Raw genomic sequence first — 15,823 nt, forward strand, 5'->3', positions numbered from 1 at the left:
GTGAGTGCCACGCGGCCGGCTGGTCACCTGGGAAGACATTTCACAGTGGGCAGGGCAAATGTGGGGCGGGGGTGCACACCCAACCCACTTGCAGGAAGCTCCAGCAGAGCCTGAGTCCAGGTTTCTCCGAGAGGATGGAAGAGGGCATAAGGGACCCAAACACATGCACCTCTGTGTTTAACAGCCACTGGGGGCAGAGGGACAAACCGTTCTGCCAAAGGGAGCCTCCCTCGTGACCTACCTCCCTTCCTATCTAATAAATAGTTCCCCAATAAAGAATTTTATCATTTTCCCTTGGTGATTCAGCCTGAGTCACTTGCATCCCAGCCCCCAGTATTTATTTTTATCGAGATATCCCCAGGGAAGCTGGCTTTCTGGAGCATCCCAGATCTTCCTTTGTTCCTATTCCTTCTTTCTGGCACCCCCAGATTCTCGAGAAGGAGGCAGCCATCAGCCCAGGATGCTCCAGGACTCCCCCCCCACACACACAACCCATTATCTCTCTCTTGACCTCACCATCTGTGGGCCCTTGGAGGGTCTTGTCTTCCCCCAGCCAGCTCTGATGGCCTGGGCCACCTTTCTGCTCAGAGAAGAGCTGGATGAGAGCACACAGAAGGACTAGGGCAAGGGGATGGCACACAGGCCGTCATGGGGGCCAGGAAACAGCTGCTAGGATAAGTCTGGCTCTTTTCTGGAATTTATCTAGGTTCTTTGTCCAGGAAGTAGAGAGCACTGACCCTCCCTGTCTATATGTTCTACTTCCTGGGACCGAATTAGCTTCTAAAGGTGCCATGGGCAGGCCCTGCTTGCCAAGTTCAGCTCTGTGGACCAGGGGTGCTGCCGGCCCAACAATGTGATAGGAGGAAGGGAGAAGGGCCCCTATTCTCAGAATGTCCAGCAAGTAGAAAAGTCCTGTGACATGCCCAGCAAGAACCCAAGATAATGAAATGTCACACATTTCTCAGCAATTCCCAAAAGTGGGGCACATCTCAATTATCTGAGTGGCTTGTCAAAAACAAATCCCCCCGGCGGTGTGACAGTGGCTCAGTGGCAGGATTCTTGCCTTCCATGCCAAAAACCCAGGTTTGATTCCTGGTGCCTGCCCATGCAAAAAAAAAAAAGATTCCCAGGCCTTAGCTCCAAAGGCTCCACCTCAGTAGACCTGGGGTTGGGATCCAGGCATTTCCATTTTCAGCGCACTCCCCAGGAGATTCTTACACAGCCAGCCCAGCATTCATCCAAGGACCAATGACTAGGAACCATGAGTAGCAGAAAGAACACTGAGTCAGGAATCCAGAGATGTGGCTAGGGCTCCGGTTCTGCCCCTTATTGGCTGTGTTTCTTTGGCCTTGAACCTTAGGCTCCTCATCAGTTAAGTGGGACAGTTCCTCCCTGCCTGTCCTGCCCACCTTTCAGTGTTGTGATGATTGAATGAGAAAATGCTAAATAACATAAAGCACCAAATGCAAGAGATTGGTAGTGCTGCTATCACTGTTCTTTACTCTTTCCAAGACAAACCCAACCTATTAACCTGGCAAGGGTTAGTGGGCTGGAAGCCAAGTAGATGATGCAGGGGAGGTTTCCAGGGGCCGGGGAACACAGGGATTCCCCTGAGGGAGATGACAGTGACAGTCCTGGGTGGAAGGACAGAGGAAATAATGTTATATTATGGCCTCCGTATCCCTACAGGCTGAATGGCTCTCTCCCCAAGGGCGTGGAGGCCCAGAACAGAACACTGTTCTTCAGGGGACCCATCAACTATAGCCTGGCTGGGACCTACATCTGCGAGGCCACCAACCCCATCGGTACCCGTTCCGGCCAGGTGGAGGTCAATATCACAGGTAGGCGGCTACATCTTCCCTGCCTCTTCCCCTCCACTGGCGCCTCCTCTGCCTCTGTCCCCACCTCTGGGCTGTGTCATTGCAGGAAGTTTGTGTGTTCTCTTCCAGCTTCCCAGGTTCTCCCTTGAGCTCGGGCCACTGGCAGGTCTTGCTTTACTTTGCTCTTTTCCTTATTTAAGGCTCCGTATGAGACATGCAGGGTGACCCCCAGTCAGAAAGGTGCAGGAGGGAGGATGTCGGTGCCGTTTACAGTGGTGCTGTGTGGGGGTAGGGTGGGGGGTTAGGATGTACCCACGATCTGTCAACCGAAAGCCCTGTGACTCTGGCTTGGGAGGTGTGGGGTTGCAAGCGGAGCTCATTTCCTCTGAGCACTGCACCTGTAGTTCCGGAAACCTGCATGGGTGGGATGGCGAGGCTTACCTCGAGCAGATCCTGGAGGAAAAGCCAGGAGGTAGCTCAAACTGGTGATGGTTTTGTTCGTCCTGGACCAAATTGCTGTTTGCTCTGCATCTTTCTCTCTGTGTGTGGATAAGGAGGTTCGGCCACCTTCCCTCTTAGGATAAGGGAGAACAAAGGACAGGATGCGGACTTCCCATGGGTTTCAATGCCAAACAAGTACAGCCCTGGGCAGCCCTCATCTGTAAAGTGGGAGTAATATTTAAAAAAATGGGATGACATGACCTCCCTCGAAGGGTTACAGACAGAATTATACCTAATGTAGGTCAAGCACCTGCAATCTCAGTCTGTCAATAAATGACCAGTGCTCTATTATTATTATTATGTCCTCTCTCACTATTATTATTAATGGAAGGATCAAAACAAGCCATAGAGGGGTAATTGACATCACAGCTTCCCACCCAGAAGAGAGAATATATTTAACATTGGAACCAGCCAGTTGCAGAGTGAGAAAAACACGAAAAAACCTCCTTGAACAGGAAGTGACATCAGAGGGTTAGTGACCTCAGGGGGATGTTGGCGAGGCTCAAGGGCATAGGAAATTGGGCAGCTGTTCCCAGGTTCCAAGCACAGCAAGGCTTGGACAAACCCTGAAGATTCGTTAGCTCTGAACCTGTGTCTCACATGGCGGTACATTTGAGGCACAGCTGCAGGAAGAGTAGCCCAAGGCTGGTCAGGGGCCAATACCTACCTGCCCTCTGCCAGCTCTGTTACCTCTCTCACCCAGAGTGGGGCTTGCGGGGGGGTAGGGTGGCGGGAGGGGGAATACCACGTGCTCTTTCCTTCAACTCTCTGCCCTTGGTTCCAGGACTGTTAAGAAACTAGAAAATGTCAGGGTTGGAGCCTGGGGGAGGATGGGGCAGGCCCTCCTGCATGCTAGGGTTTTGGGGTTCCCTCCTAGAGAAAGCTTGAGCAAAGCTCAGCGAGAACTCACAGGTGCCTGAGCTCTGGCCCTGGGCCCATGGGGGCAGTCGAGGGTGAGGTAAGAAGAGCAGGTGATGTTTCATGAGGCGTAGCTCCAGGAAGCAGGGCTTCCCTGCAGGGAGGCAGTGTCACATAAGGGACAGCGCACACCGGCCCGAGTGTTTTCACATGTAGGCTCCCCTTAGCTGTGTGGCCTTTAGCAAGGGACCTCAGCTTCCTAAGCTATAATATGGAGATAATTACCCTTACTTCAGGCTTCCTACAATCATGCAAGGAGATATGCATGCAAAGTACATATTCCACAGCTTAGCACGTTGTGAGCCCTCCCTGCGCGCGAGTACTCCCTGCGCACTGAAACTAGGCCCTAATGGTGGATCACCACCATCACCTCTGCATCCTCTCCCAGTCCCCACCACCAAGGCTCTCCAGGGAAATCCTTGATTGGGAAGCTAGGGGAGGAGGCCAAGAAACTCTCCCGTTGCTCCTGCACCCCAGCATGAGAGGACCGGCCTTAGGTCCAGTGGTGCTGCCCAGCCCAAGACAAGGTAGGGCAGGAAGGTTAGGCCTCCCTTCGCCCAAAGCTCAGGTGTCCTCAGCAGGCAGTCCCACTGGACTAGGGGAAGGGGAAGGGTGGGGGTAGTTCCCAGGCCCAGATTACAGAGACAGAGGAAAGGAAGGAAGAGACACCAGCTGTGGGGTGGGCTGTCTCCTCGGGGGTGGTTGCCATATGGAACCCTCCATGGATCTGCTGGCAGGCCATGGGTGGGCAGCGCTGTTGTGCTAGCACCAGTTTTCACGTGAGTGGTATGGGCAGGAGAGCAGCTAGCCCAGGGACTGTGCAGGACTCAGCCAGAGAGGGGTTCAGTGCACCCACCTCTGCCCGTTGGAGAAAGGGACTAGAATGGGGATGGCAATCAAAGACCTTAGATAAGGTGACGACAGTTAGTGAAAGGCCCGGCTGGCAAGATCAGGGAGGCTCACGCGCACTGCATCATGGATGGGCCCAGAGCTGTTTAGCCATCCCGAGGGTCTCAGCCACCCCAGGAGGACTCAGCCAGGTGGCCAGAGCCTTTTCAGGGCTGTTTATTCTTGTGCTCACAAGCAATTCCCAAGCAGCAGCTAACCTCACACGCCTTTGCCCACCATCAGCTAGGCACCTCCCACCCCTTCTCTGCACCACCCCCCAGTCCCCCAGTGGTCATCACTGTGCCCTGTGCTCTGAGCCCCCCTCATCTGGAGGCAATGCATGAGTGCAAGGGATAAGTAGAAATTTAATTTTTCATTCTGGCCATCCGTTTGGGTAATAGCTTTGCCCTGGGTACCTCTGGAGATGAAAATGAAGAGCAGCTGGGACAGGGAGAAGGTGTGTGTACTGCAGGGTGTGTGCGGCTGTGTGGGACACTTGCGTGCAAGGCTGGCCATGCCACCTGCACAGGCTTCTCTGGCCCCAGATCCTGGGCCAGCTCTGAAGCACTTACGCAGGCGGACACCAGGAGCAAGTCCTCAGCCTCCAAACCAGAATGAGAGGAGCAGGCGCTCTGACTGAGAGGTTCCGGGCTGACTTTGGAGGAGGCAGCATTTGTGATGTCTCTACAGAGATGAGTGAGCAGACGGTGAAGGAAGGATGGCATGCCCAAGCAGAGGCAAATGGCTGGAGTCCAGTGGCAAAGGGGAGACTCAGAAGGATTTTAAGTGAGGAGTGGCTTATAGATTGAGCATCCTTGGAGCTCTGATGATAAGAAATACCCAGCCAGGCATGGGGGAGACCAGTTAGCAGCTGCCAGAGTAAGTGGCCCAGTTGCAAGAAACAGCAGGCCCAAGCTGTGGCCATGGGGGTAAGATAAAGGAGGAGCCCAGTGGAGCTTGTGTCTGTATTTCCACGTGGCCCACGGTCCTTGGAGAAGCCCATTTCAGAGGCCTTTATGCCAAAGAGCAAGTTCACAGGGTTGACCTGGAAGCCCAGCAGTCACAAAGCAAACCAGTAGACTCCCCTCCCCACTTCTTCCAGGGGTACTATTGAGGATAGGAGGGGCTCCCTGGACTGGGCTGCAGGATGAGAGGTTTCTGGCCTCTCTGGCTGGGACCCACCACTCCCAGGACCCCCAGCAGCAGGAAGGCCACCTGGGTACAGAGAGTATCCTCCATTTACAAAGGAAGCCCTGGGGCCCAGACTCACTTAGGGGTGAGGGCAACAGGGGCTGTCCATTGAGCTGGAAGTTCTTTAGATCCAGAATGGCAGGGTTTCAAGGACACTGTCCTTCTGGAAAGGGATGTGATGGCTGGTGAGTGTGAGCGCCCAGATGTGGGTATGGTGTGTCACTTGTGAACACAAGCAAAAGATGATGTGTATGCTGGGTGTGCACACAGGAGCCCAGGGCTGTGCCAGAGGCCTTCCTCCAAGCAGGCAAGTGGTAGTGTGTCGGGGAGTCTGAGAATGCAGCTGTGCCTGGGCCCCTGGGAGAATTGGGTTCTCCTCCAGCTTGATGAGGCGCTGCCTTCCCCATGGTCTGGCGTTCACAGCTGCCGCAGCTGGAGGAAGACAGAAGGGCTTCCGGAGTTTGACCTCAGCCTTCCCACTCTCCTTTTGGTCAGCTGCACAGCATGCTGGGGGATGTAGTTCTGGAGCTTCCCAGCCTGGTCCTCGGTTGCTGGATCATTTCCTGTTTGAGGAAGCACAAGGCATTAGCTTTAGAAGCAAATTCAAATATTCTCTTTGACTCCAAACCTGCTCCATCCGTATCCTAGGTCCGGGCTGTAAACCCTTACTCTTCAACTCCATCTCAGAGTCCCCACACCAGCCCCACTCACCTCCCTAATCACTGTTCTAGCCCCCACCTTGGTCAGGGAACCAGGGCCCCAAAGCAGTGCAGAGCCTCCGTCCCAGCAAGTCTTGGATCCCAGAGGGGAAGTTGCAACCCTTTAAGTATGGGAGCCAAACTTTCCCCTATAAGAGGGATGTGGAGAGGGCCACCTGGGCTCCCACAGCAAGCACAAATGACCCCACCACCCAGCTCTTCTCCTCCCAGCTGCGGCCCTAGAGCCTGTGCTTCTGGCACAGAGACACAAAGTACTGGTGAATGTGACAGCTGATGGGATGGAGGAATGCAGGGGGAGGATGCCCCATTCCACACACCAAACAGCCCCCTCAGTTGCAAGTGGCTTTGGGCCCCATACCTCCTCTTCTCTGCTGTACCCTCACTTAGCATCTTCACCCCGGGGACTGCGGAGTTGGAGGACCATCTTAGCCTTTCTTCCGCCTTTAGACAGGCCTGGCCCTAAAGTAGCCAGAACAGCCGGGGTGTCCTTTGGTCCTGAAAGAGTCCCCAGGGAACAGTAAACCTCCTTAGGACTCAGAGGGAAAAAAAATAAAGTCCAACAGAAGGGGAAAGAAACACAGTAAAATCTGTCCCCAAACCACTACTCCACCTCTCCGGTCACCAGCTCCAGAGAAACAAGGTTGCTCTTGCTTTCCCCACTTCAACCAGTGAATGCATTTGAGTGCCTCCCGAATGCCTGCTCTGCCTGGAGCCAGGCTTACCCTAACGCAGAGCCTTGCTTTTATAGAATTCATCCTTTCATTCAAAAAATATTCATTGAACTCCCACCACATGCCAGGCAATCCGGGTGCTCGGGACACCTCAGAGAATGATTAACAAAGTCCCTGTCCCTTTGGATCTTACATTTTAGCATAGGTGGACAGATGATAAACAATAGATAAAATACATTTCTAAAATTATATAATAAGTTTGAAGGTGATGAGTACCATGGAAAAAAGAGCAGGGAGAGGGGTAGTCACAAGTGCTGGGGGTTGGTCAGGGAAGTCCTTGATGAGGTTGCATTGGAACCAAATCTTTAAGGGATAAAGGAGTGAACCAGGGGACACCTGGGAGAGGAGCCTTCCAGAGTGAGGGGCAGCCTGTGCAAAGGCCCTGTGGGGAGCAGGGGTGGGGCAGATAGATCCTGTGGAGCATTTTGAGCCCTACCAACTTGGGCTTTTGTTCTGCATGAAGCAGGGAGAGCATTTGGAGGGCTCTGAACAGAGAAATATAATGATGTGACTTGCATGTATAACAGGATCTCTGACTGCTGTGTTGAAAATAGACCATAGAGGAAAAGGGTGGAATTGGGGAAGCCAGTTATGTGGCAATTGCTATAATCCAGGTGAGAGATGGTGGCTTAGAACAGAGTGGTAGTCAATGGATAAGATGCGAAGCGGTCGGGTTCTTGATTTATTTTGAAATGGGATGTACAGTCTGGGTGGTGACACCAGCCCATACTTGTGAAACAGATAATACAGTAAATGTTACCATACTGTGATTAGTGGGGTCCAAAACATTCGATCCAGCCAAGTAAAGTGTAGGGGAACTTTAATTCTCATTTGGTCTCTGCTGTCACAAAAAGCACAAAAGCAAATATAGTGGAACCTGTACTATACACAACTGCAACATACCGAGTCCATCCTAAATTATCGTGAGTTGCTGCTTCCTAAACCCCTTTCTCTGTTCCTGCAGAAGAAAAGAGCTTTATCCTGCCCCCACTGGAAAACAGGCAGAAGGACCAGACAGACCTAATCACAGTACTTATTGTAAGGTGTTTTATCACCAAACCACTGGAATGTAAAAATTCTAAAGAGGAAAGGATAAGTGGGAGTTGCGGAAGAGAACTCTGTATGGAGAAAAGACTGGAGAACTGGAATAGGCAGAGGCAAGGAAGAGCTTTCCTGGCAGGGCGGCAGCGTGAGCAAAGGCTTGCAATAAAATATCAACTTGTACAGCAAAGAGAGTGAGCTGGCCAAACTCAAAATGAAGTTGTATGATGGCAAGCCTTGAAGACCAGACTGGCTTGGACCAGCAGGCAATGGGAGCTATTGGTCTTTGAGAGAAGGAGTGGCAGTGTCTACCCGGGGAAAATTAATCTGGCGACTTTGGATGACTAAAGATGGCCAGAGGCCAAACAAAGGTAGGACTTTCAGGAATCCACTACAATATGAATATCAGACATAAAGTGGTCAGATATTTAATAGGAAGAGTCAGCAAGATTTGACAACAGATTTTTACTCAAGAGATGTAGAAGGAAGAGTCGAAGATCAATGAGCTTCTGAGCTGGAAGACTGGGCAAATGGTATTGTCAGCGACAGAAACCCAGGAGTTGTGCTGAATGGAGAGGGTTTGGAGAGAAGATGGTGAATCAGGTGGGAACAGATGGATTTGAAGAGGTGGGGGGCAGAGGGAGTAAGAATCCAAACTGAAGATGTGTTAGAGAAGTTTTTTAGTATGTACTCCTGAATATTAGTTCTGTGAAGTGGACTGGGGAAATAGTGGGGGTGGGGGGTTCGTGCTCCAATCAATTGGAAAAACCCTACACCCTCCCTGCCCCTCTGGCAGGTAATGTGTGACAAGACTAAAGGCTCTGAGACGATGGCTTAAGGTTCCATGGGCCACAATCTGGGAAATGCTGTTCAAACAGCCTTTGGAGATAAGGTTCCGGAGTTGGGTGGAGAGCTATGTTCCTGAGATAGTTTGGCAGGATAAAGTTAACACATGAAATTGAGACCAAATCCATCACTAAGAGAAAGCACAGGATGAGGGCTGAAGGTCCGATGCTGGAGCCCGCAGTGAGGCAGCTGGAGCAGAAAGAAGGGCTAGCAGTACAGCCAGAGACAAAACACTCAGAGGAAAACTAAGGGCCAAGAAATCCTACCTTGGAAGGCAAGGGAAATGTCTTCAGGAAAGAAGCTTGGTCCCTTCCACCTGGATGCCTTTCTTGTTCTCTTGGCCCCTCCAAGTCCTTGCGACCCCTCAAGGCGTGGCTTAAATCTTCTGTCCTCCAAGAAGCGGTACAAACGCCAGGTCCCTCCCCTGCACACCTAAGGGACTTCATTGCAGGCTGCTTTGTCTTTAGAGTATCCTTAGGTTCACCAGCCAGGCTAAGAGATTCTTGTATCCTGTGGCTAACATAATAGATGCTCAGTACATGTCTGCTTATTGGGCGGATGGATGGACGGACAGATGCTGGACAGACAGACAGACGGAGGCAGAGAGAGAATTCAAATACGGAGCAAGAACTGAAGAGGGGCAGGCAGGGTGGAAGAATAAAAAGGCTGGGTTCTTGCCAGCTGCCTCTGAGACACCCTTTGTGGAGGCAGCTCCCACTTCCAGCTGCCCTGAAAAGGGCAATAAGCAGATGGAGATATGGTGAGGCCAGGAGAAACTTGAGGTTCCAGGAAGCCAATTCTGGTGTCAGCAATCAGGAAACATAACTGTATGGGGCAGCTACTCAGTGGCCTGCCCTGCAGGCACAGTGGTGACAGGGTGGGGGTGCTGAGTCTTCAGTGGTTGTGCTTCTCTCTGCCAACTCCTGCACATGGAGAGGCTGGGAACAGGAGCAGCTGGTGTTCCCAGCTCTGCTTGCAATCTTGACCAGATCGCCCACCCTTCTTTGGGCCCCAGCGCTCCAGTCTGGTCTCCAAGAAAGCATCTCCTCTTTGCTTCTAGAATCTCTGCCCTGCTCCTGCCTGCCGCATGGCACCCCACATACTCAGGCTCCTTGGAAGAGTGTGACTCTGATGAGTGAACTACTCGAGTCAGGGAGGGAGTTGGCCAGAGCATCTGTCCAAACCAACAACCCTTTCACCCTGGCCTGAGAGAAGGGGTGGAGAAGCCAAGGTCAGCCCTCTGGCCTTGGCCTTGCATGCCTTCTGCGGTCTCCGGTGCCACCCTGTGGTGGTGCTGGGAACCACCTCCCTTGGCCTCTCCCTAGGACCCCTTTGGCCTCAGGCGGGGCCCTGCCTTCGCATGCATCTCTGCATGCCGTGAAAGGAAACCCACGCGCAGCATCGCTGCTAATAGAATAATAATCTGCCCAGGCCCCACTGGCAAAGAAAGTCACCCACTCAGCCTTCTCTCCCTCCCGCCCTCCCACCTACTTCCTTTCTCTTATTTTAGCTTTTCTTGCTTTCCTGTTTCCACTCATCCTCACTGTACACATAGTTGCACACACATTCATCCCACGGGCACAGGTATGAACCCTCACTCCTGGTATGTGCCCTTTGCCTTGGCTGGGTACACAGAGCCTTTGCTCTGGCCATCCCCACAATGGTGCCCAGGCTGGCAGCATCCCGACCCCACCTTGCCCTGGTTTCTGGCACACTGGGCAGCTGATTGGCACTCACATGGCACCGGCAGGGCCAGTAACTGGGACTCTATTCTTACCACCCACTCTCACCCCTGCCACCCTCCCCCAGGCTCTCCCTCTGGCCTGGAGTGGGCCAGTGGGGACTTTGCACGGGCTGTACCTGCAAGAGATGCAAACTTGCGTCTTTTGGAGACCTGACCTCTGCAAAGTTGTTTCCCCTCCCTCAGCCTCCCACCATCGTCCTGTACCAAGTGGGCATTATTACACATACCTCCTTAACAAGGTGCTGTGGGAATTCAGAGACAGGAGATGTTGCCCGTGAAAGCGCCTAGTGGAGAGTGGGGGTGGGGGCGCTGCACAGACCACCGCCGGGGCAGGGCGGGGCCGGCACCGCAGGCAGCGAGGAGGCTTGCGTGGTGGGCGCCTTCTGCCTTCTGCCTCCTTCTCCTCGCCTGTCTCTCGCTCTAGCTACCATCGCCGCGGCGGGGGAGTGGGGAGGGCGGGGGAGGAGCTGGGGGAAGGGACCCCAGGAGCCGACTTCCCGGCCTTTCCCTCCCCCGCCTCCCTCCCTCCCGTCGCCCCCAGCCGCAGACGCTGACTGTCCCCCTCCATCTCTCTTCCTCCCCCAGAATTCCCCTACACCCCGTCTCCTCCCGAACACGGGCGCCGCGCGGGGCCGGTGCCCACAGCCATCATCGGGGGCGTGGCGGGCAGCGTCCTGCTGGTGCTGATCGTGGTCGGCGGCATCGTGGTGGCCCTGCGCCGGCGCCGCCACACCTTCAAGGGCGACTACAGCACCAAGAAGCACGTGTACGGCAACGGCTACAGCAAGGCGGGCGTCCCGCAGCACCACCCGCCCATGGCGCAGAACCTGCAGTACCCTGACGACTCCGACGACGAGAAGAAGGCGGGCCCGCTGGGCGGGAGCAGCTACGAGGAGGAGGAGGAGGAGGAGGGCGGTGGGGGCGGCGAGCGCAAAGGGGGCGGCCCCCACCCCAAGTACGACGAGGAGGCCAAGCGGCCCTACTTCACCGTGGACGAGGTGGAGGCCCGTCAGGACGGCTACGGGGGCCGGACTCTGGGCTACCAGTACGACCCCGAGCAGCTGGACTTGGCTGAGAACATGGTGTCTCAGAACGACGGGTCTTTCATTTCCAAGAAAGAGTGGTACGTGTAGCCCCCTCTGCAGAGCCTCTGTCTGCGCCCCCTTCTCCCCAGCACCCCCACCCGCACGCCCCCTGCCCAACCCCCCCCTCCACGGTCCGCTCCTCCAGGAGCTCAGCAGAGACTCACCAAGCTGCCCAAAGCCGACCCCAGACTCCGGGGGAGCGAGGGGCACCCAGGGCAGACGCTGTCTGGCTTTGTTTTTCAGTTCCTCCGGCCCCCCCAACCCCCCCCGCCCCCGCACTCCCCCATGGTGTTGTGTTCGACTGTGGCTTTGGTGGTGCTCTCCCTTTCCTTTGCTGACCCCCACCGGCCTGCCCTCTCTAACGGGAGCTCTGTCCTCGTCTTGTGTACCTGGGCGTCCCTCCAGGGTTTGGGGAGCCAGCCCTCCCCCCGCCCCCCAACACTGGAATTTGTTTGCATTCTCTTCACTTGGGGTGGAGGGCTAAAGGGGCTCGAGGCAGAGCCCCGCCCTACCCCCCAATGCTGCTCCTCTTTCCCAGGGAGAGAGAACCCAACACCTGCCCCCCCCCCCATCTCCCAAGCTGACACAGCTGGGAGCTTGGATCCCCGTCCTAGAGAGCCACTGCACCCAAGAGGTCGGGGATGGGGTGTGGCTTCTCCAGTTGCCCAGGGCGTCTTGCTAAAAGTAAATCAAGTTGAGGCCCCCACCTGGGTGGCCCTGGGCAGTGTGTTTTCCCCGTGAAGTTGGTTTTACATTTTTTTTCCTCATTGGCCTGAGGAGAGTTAACTTAGCCCAACTTTGGTGTATCCCTCCCTCCCACCCCTCACATCTGCCCCCACGCATGGCAGGACTTGGGGTGGATTCTAACCCACACTTCCTGTACACCTCTCTGACACACATATGTACACACACACACACACACACACACCATGCGTGAATGCCCGAGGCTCACCCCTCACTGCACCTCCTCTTCCCTCTTCCCGTTGAGGATAGGGGCAGCCTTTAGAAACTTCCAGGGACATCCAAGACTCGGCCCCTGGTGCCTCTGCCGTAGGAGCTCGGGTGTAGCCCCAAACTGCTACGTCTGGCATAGATGTCTCTAGCATTCTCCCTCACCCATCAAATGCTGGCATCTCTTAATTCTCTTAGGAAAACGAGTATTTGGGGCTGGGATACCAGGGGTAATTACTCCAGGAATTAGAGGTGAGGAAATAGCAACGTGGAGGCCACATGGTATCAGCTCTCTGGCAGCCTGCAAACAATCTGAGAGATTTGCAAAAGTAGGGCCTCCCACACAGGCCAGCTTCACAGGCTCACCAGAAGGTGCTCAGGGCAGGGAAGGGAGCCAGGACCCCAGGCAGAGCCTCCTGCTCTCCACCCTCCTTCCTTGCTCAGATGTCCTGGTCCCTATGCTGGGATGAAGGGGAAGGCCTTGGAGAAGCTCTCCCTTGCAGCGCAGCCTTCCTCCTGGGATGGGAATCAGGGTGTGCCATCAGTTAGTTACCTGCGCCTCAGTCTTCCCATCTGTACAATGGAAGAAGGCCCCCTCCCAGCCCTCTCAGCCCCCCCCCTGCTCAAAAGTGCCTCAATTCCTCCATCTGCCCACCCAGGCCACCCCGGCACTGAAGACAGGCACGCCAGTCTCCCTGGAATGAGAGAGGCAGACACTGAGGGCCCTCTCATGCCTGCCCACTCAGAGTCCAGAGATCTCAGCCCAGGGTGTCCAGGGCTCTGGGATGACAAGTGTTGGGAGGAAGGGAAGCAGACTACTCTGTGCCCCACGGGCACTGCCCTGCCCTGTCATAGGCTTCCCAAGGGAGCCATCCAGCCCCCCACCCTTCTCCTCCCTGGTGCTGCTACTTGAACCCCCAGCCAGTTCCATCCATGTCAGCCTTGGGGTGGCTCTCACCTCCTGGCTTTGAGGTACTGGGTGGAATGGAGTTAAGGGAGAAAATTCTGGAGTCCTTCTAGCCATGGGGCAGTGGTAGGTAGGAGCCCAGGTGGGCTGCTGCTCCCAGCAGTATTAGTGTCCCCTCCCAGGGTAGAGGACCCTTTCCATGTTACATGACTGCCCATTCCACTTCATGCCACCTCCTTTGGCCCTTCTACGTGGTCCCCTTGTCCCCAGGCAGAAGGTAATCCTGGGGGCCTGCCTGATGGAGGCATTCTCTGTCCCCTTGAAGCTTAAGAGACTGTAAAGACTCCTCCTGTGTCTTCTCTTCCTTATCCTGCACTGCCACCCCAGTTCTTCATCATGATGGGCTTAGAAGGCCCCCGGGCCCACCCAAAGCACTGAGCCCCCTTTTAAGACACCTCCACATCCTTCTCACCCCCCACCCCAAACAAAGCACAAATTGTGGGGTCTACACAGTATGGGCCACACTGGTTGAGGGTAGGCCTGAGGCAGAGGCAAACACTTGGGCCTACGGGAGCTGGGGTTCTCTGTGCCCCGAGTTCATGGGAGAGCTGGCACTGCTCTCAGGTCCATGGAGGCAGAGGGGAAATAAGAAGGCTTTGCTTTTCCCTCATGCCGGCAGCATGAGCTGTACTTCTGCCTTTGCTGGAAGGGCAATAAATTTGGGGCAGATAGTGCCCAGGCCTCACCAGTTGTTATCCTGCCTCTTGCAACCCCTCCACCCTGTCCCTGGCTCAGCCTTTGCCCCTATTTCTGTACCGATTTTAATATTGTTCTAATGTGTCACAGAGCCTTCTGAATCCCCTTTGATGGGAAGCATCTGAAATGCAGTAGCACGAATCAGTGAAGCCACACGTGCAGGTGCGGCCCCCTCTGCCACAGCCCGCTGCACATGGTAGCACAGCCACCCAGCACAAACCCAGGCCCATCCAGACACATGCCTGGTCAGCTGGCCCTCCGCACACAGACACAGCGGGCTCCCAGGCCACTCCTGCTGGAAGCCCTAAGGAGAAGTAGTGGTTTCCCTAGGCTCAGGCCATAGGCGAGGGTCGCAGGGCCATTTCCCAGGGCACATGCCCCCCTCTGCCAATTATCCCCTCAGTATGCCCAGGTCACTTGTGCAATAATTTTTCTGCCTTCTTTAAAGCAGAGGAGTCAGGAATGCATTAGGAATTGGCCAGGACCAGGTGGGACAGAAGTGTCCCCTGTCCTGGGAGAAGGGGAGTGGCCCCAGTTTCTGGGGTCAAGACAGAAACCTCCAGACAGGCCTCTTGCAGGATACACCCTCCCCCACCCCCACCCCCAAATGAGCAGGGGAGACCAACTCTGGCACAGACAGGCCCTGCTACTGTGACCTCCGGGTCTGAAGGGCTCTGGGCCCTCGTGCTGCTGCCTGATGGAGAGGGTAGAGGAGACCCTACCCCTTCCCTGCTGCCTCTCTGATCCCTGCTGTAAAGAATGGGATTCTCAGCTGAAAAAAAAGTCTTTTTTTTTTTTGTATAAATAAAAACAAAATCGAGGAGAAACTGCCACCCCTCAGCTCTGAGTGTGATGCCCCACCTTTGCTTCGGTTTCTTTGTCACTGTTTTTGTCTTTGGTCCTGGGGATGGCCCAGTGGGTCTCCAGGTTCTGACCCAGGGGGTGTTTGCATCACCCCCTTTTACTTGTATAAAAAAAATTATGGGTTAAAAAAAATGTACTGAGGAAAAAAAATGTACTTTTTTATAAATAAAGTGTTTAAAACAAACCTGTTTGCCTCTTGTGTTGATCCCGGTATGGGGGATGCTCAGAGTAGTGGAGGCTGGGCCCTGGTGAGGCTCCAGCAGGGTACCGAGGAGAGGGGAGCCTCCACCCCATACCCAGATTCCAGGATTCTGGGGCAAGGATGCAGATCTCCACTGGAGCCCTCCAGGGAGGACGCAGGCCCTGCCAGAGACCCTACCCCACTCACGCTGCCTTGGAACCATCTTCCGTTCGAGTGGGAAGACCACAGCCTCGGGAGGGGTTGGCATCTGCAGGCTGCAGTCAGGGAGGGCTTTAAGGAAGAGAGGGCAGTGAGGAGAAGAAGGCGCAGACTGCAGAAGCTGGGGCCCTTCTGGAGGCTTACCCCTCTCCCACTGTGGTCAGGCCACCATGTGGGGCCCCTGCCTCCGAGCTGCAGCGGCTCCATCTCTGCCACCACGCTGCAGAACTCCCTCTGTACCCCGCTCCCTGCTGTCCTCCCTCCTGCCAAGTTCCCTCCCATGCCTGTTTGGAGAAGAAAACCAGGAGTGTCACACCTGCCGTGTTAGACAGCTCCCTGGGGACAAAGAAGAGACAGGGAGCTTTATCCTTTCGTCTTCTATTTCCAGGACCCTGCCAGCCTCCATCCCCTGCATGCTCTTGGGTGCACCCCCTCCCCACCTCCCCAGGGGGCTGGCTGGA

The 15,823-nt window shown here is 54.9% G+C and overlaps 1 protein-coding gene across 2 annotated transcripts in view; it reads left to right on the forward strand.

The window, feature by feature from the left end:
* The window catches only part of NECTIN1 (nectin cell adhesion molecule 1), an 82,829-nt gene that overhangs the window by 52,194 nt on the left and 14,812 nt on the right, over positions 1-15,823 (forward strand). The window contains exons 5-6 of one of the 2 annotated variants that reach the window (XM_077112658.1): positions 1,690-1,841; positions 10,985-15,146. In XM_077112658.1, coding sequence (XP_076968773.1) covers positions 1,690-1,841; positions 10,985-11,532 — 700 coding nt within the window. In that variant the 3' untranslated portion in view covers positions 11,533-15,146. Of the gene's footprint in view, positions 1-1,689; positions 1,842-10,984; positions 15,147-15,823 lie in introns of those variants that run through there. The other variant, XM_077112659.1, reaches the window with a different exon arrangement.

This window comes from Tamandua tetradactyla, chromosome 8 (assembly GCF_023851605.1).
Source record: "Tamandua tetradactyla isolate mTamTet1 chromosome 8, mTamTet1.pri, whole genome shotgun sequence".
Classification (NCBI taxonomy): domain Eukaryota; kingdom Metazoa; phylum Chordata; class Mammalia; order Pilosa; family Myrmecophagidae; genus Tamandua; species Tamandua tetradactyla.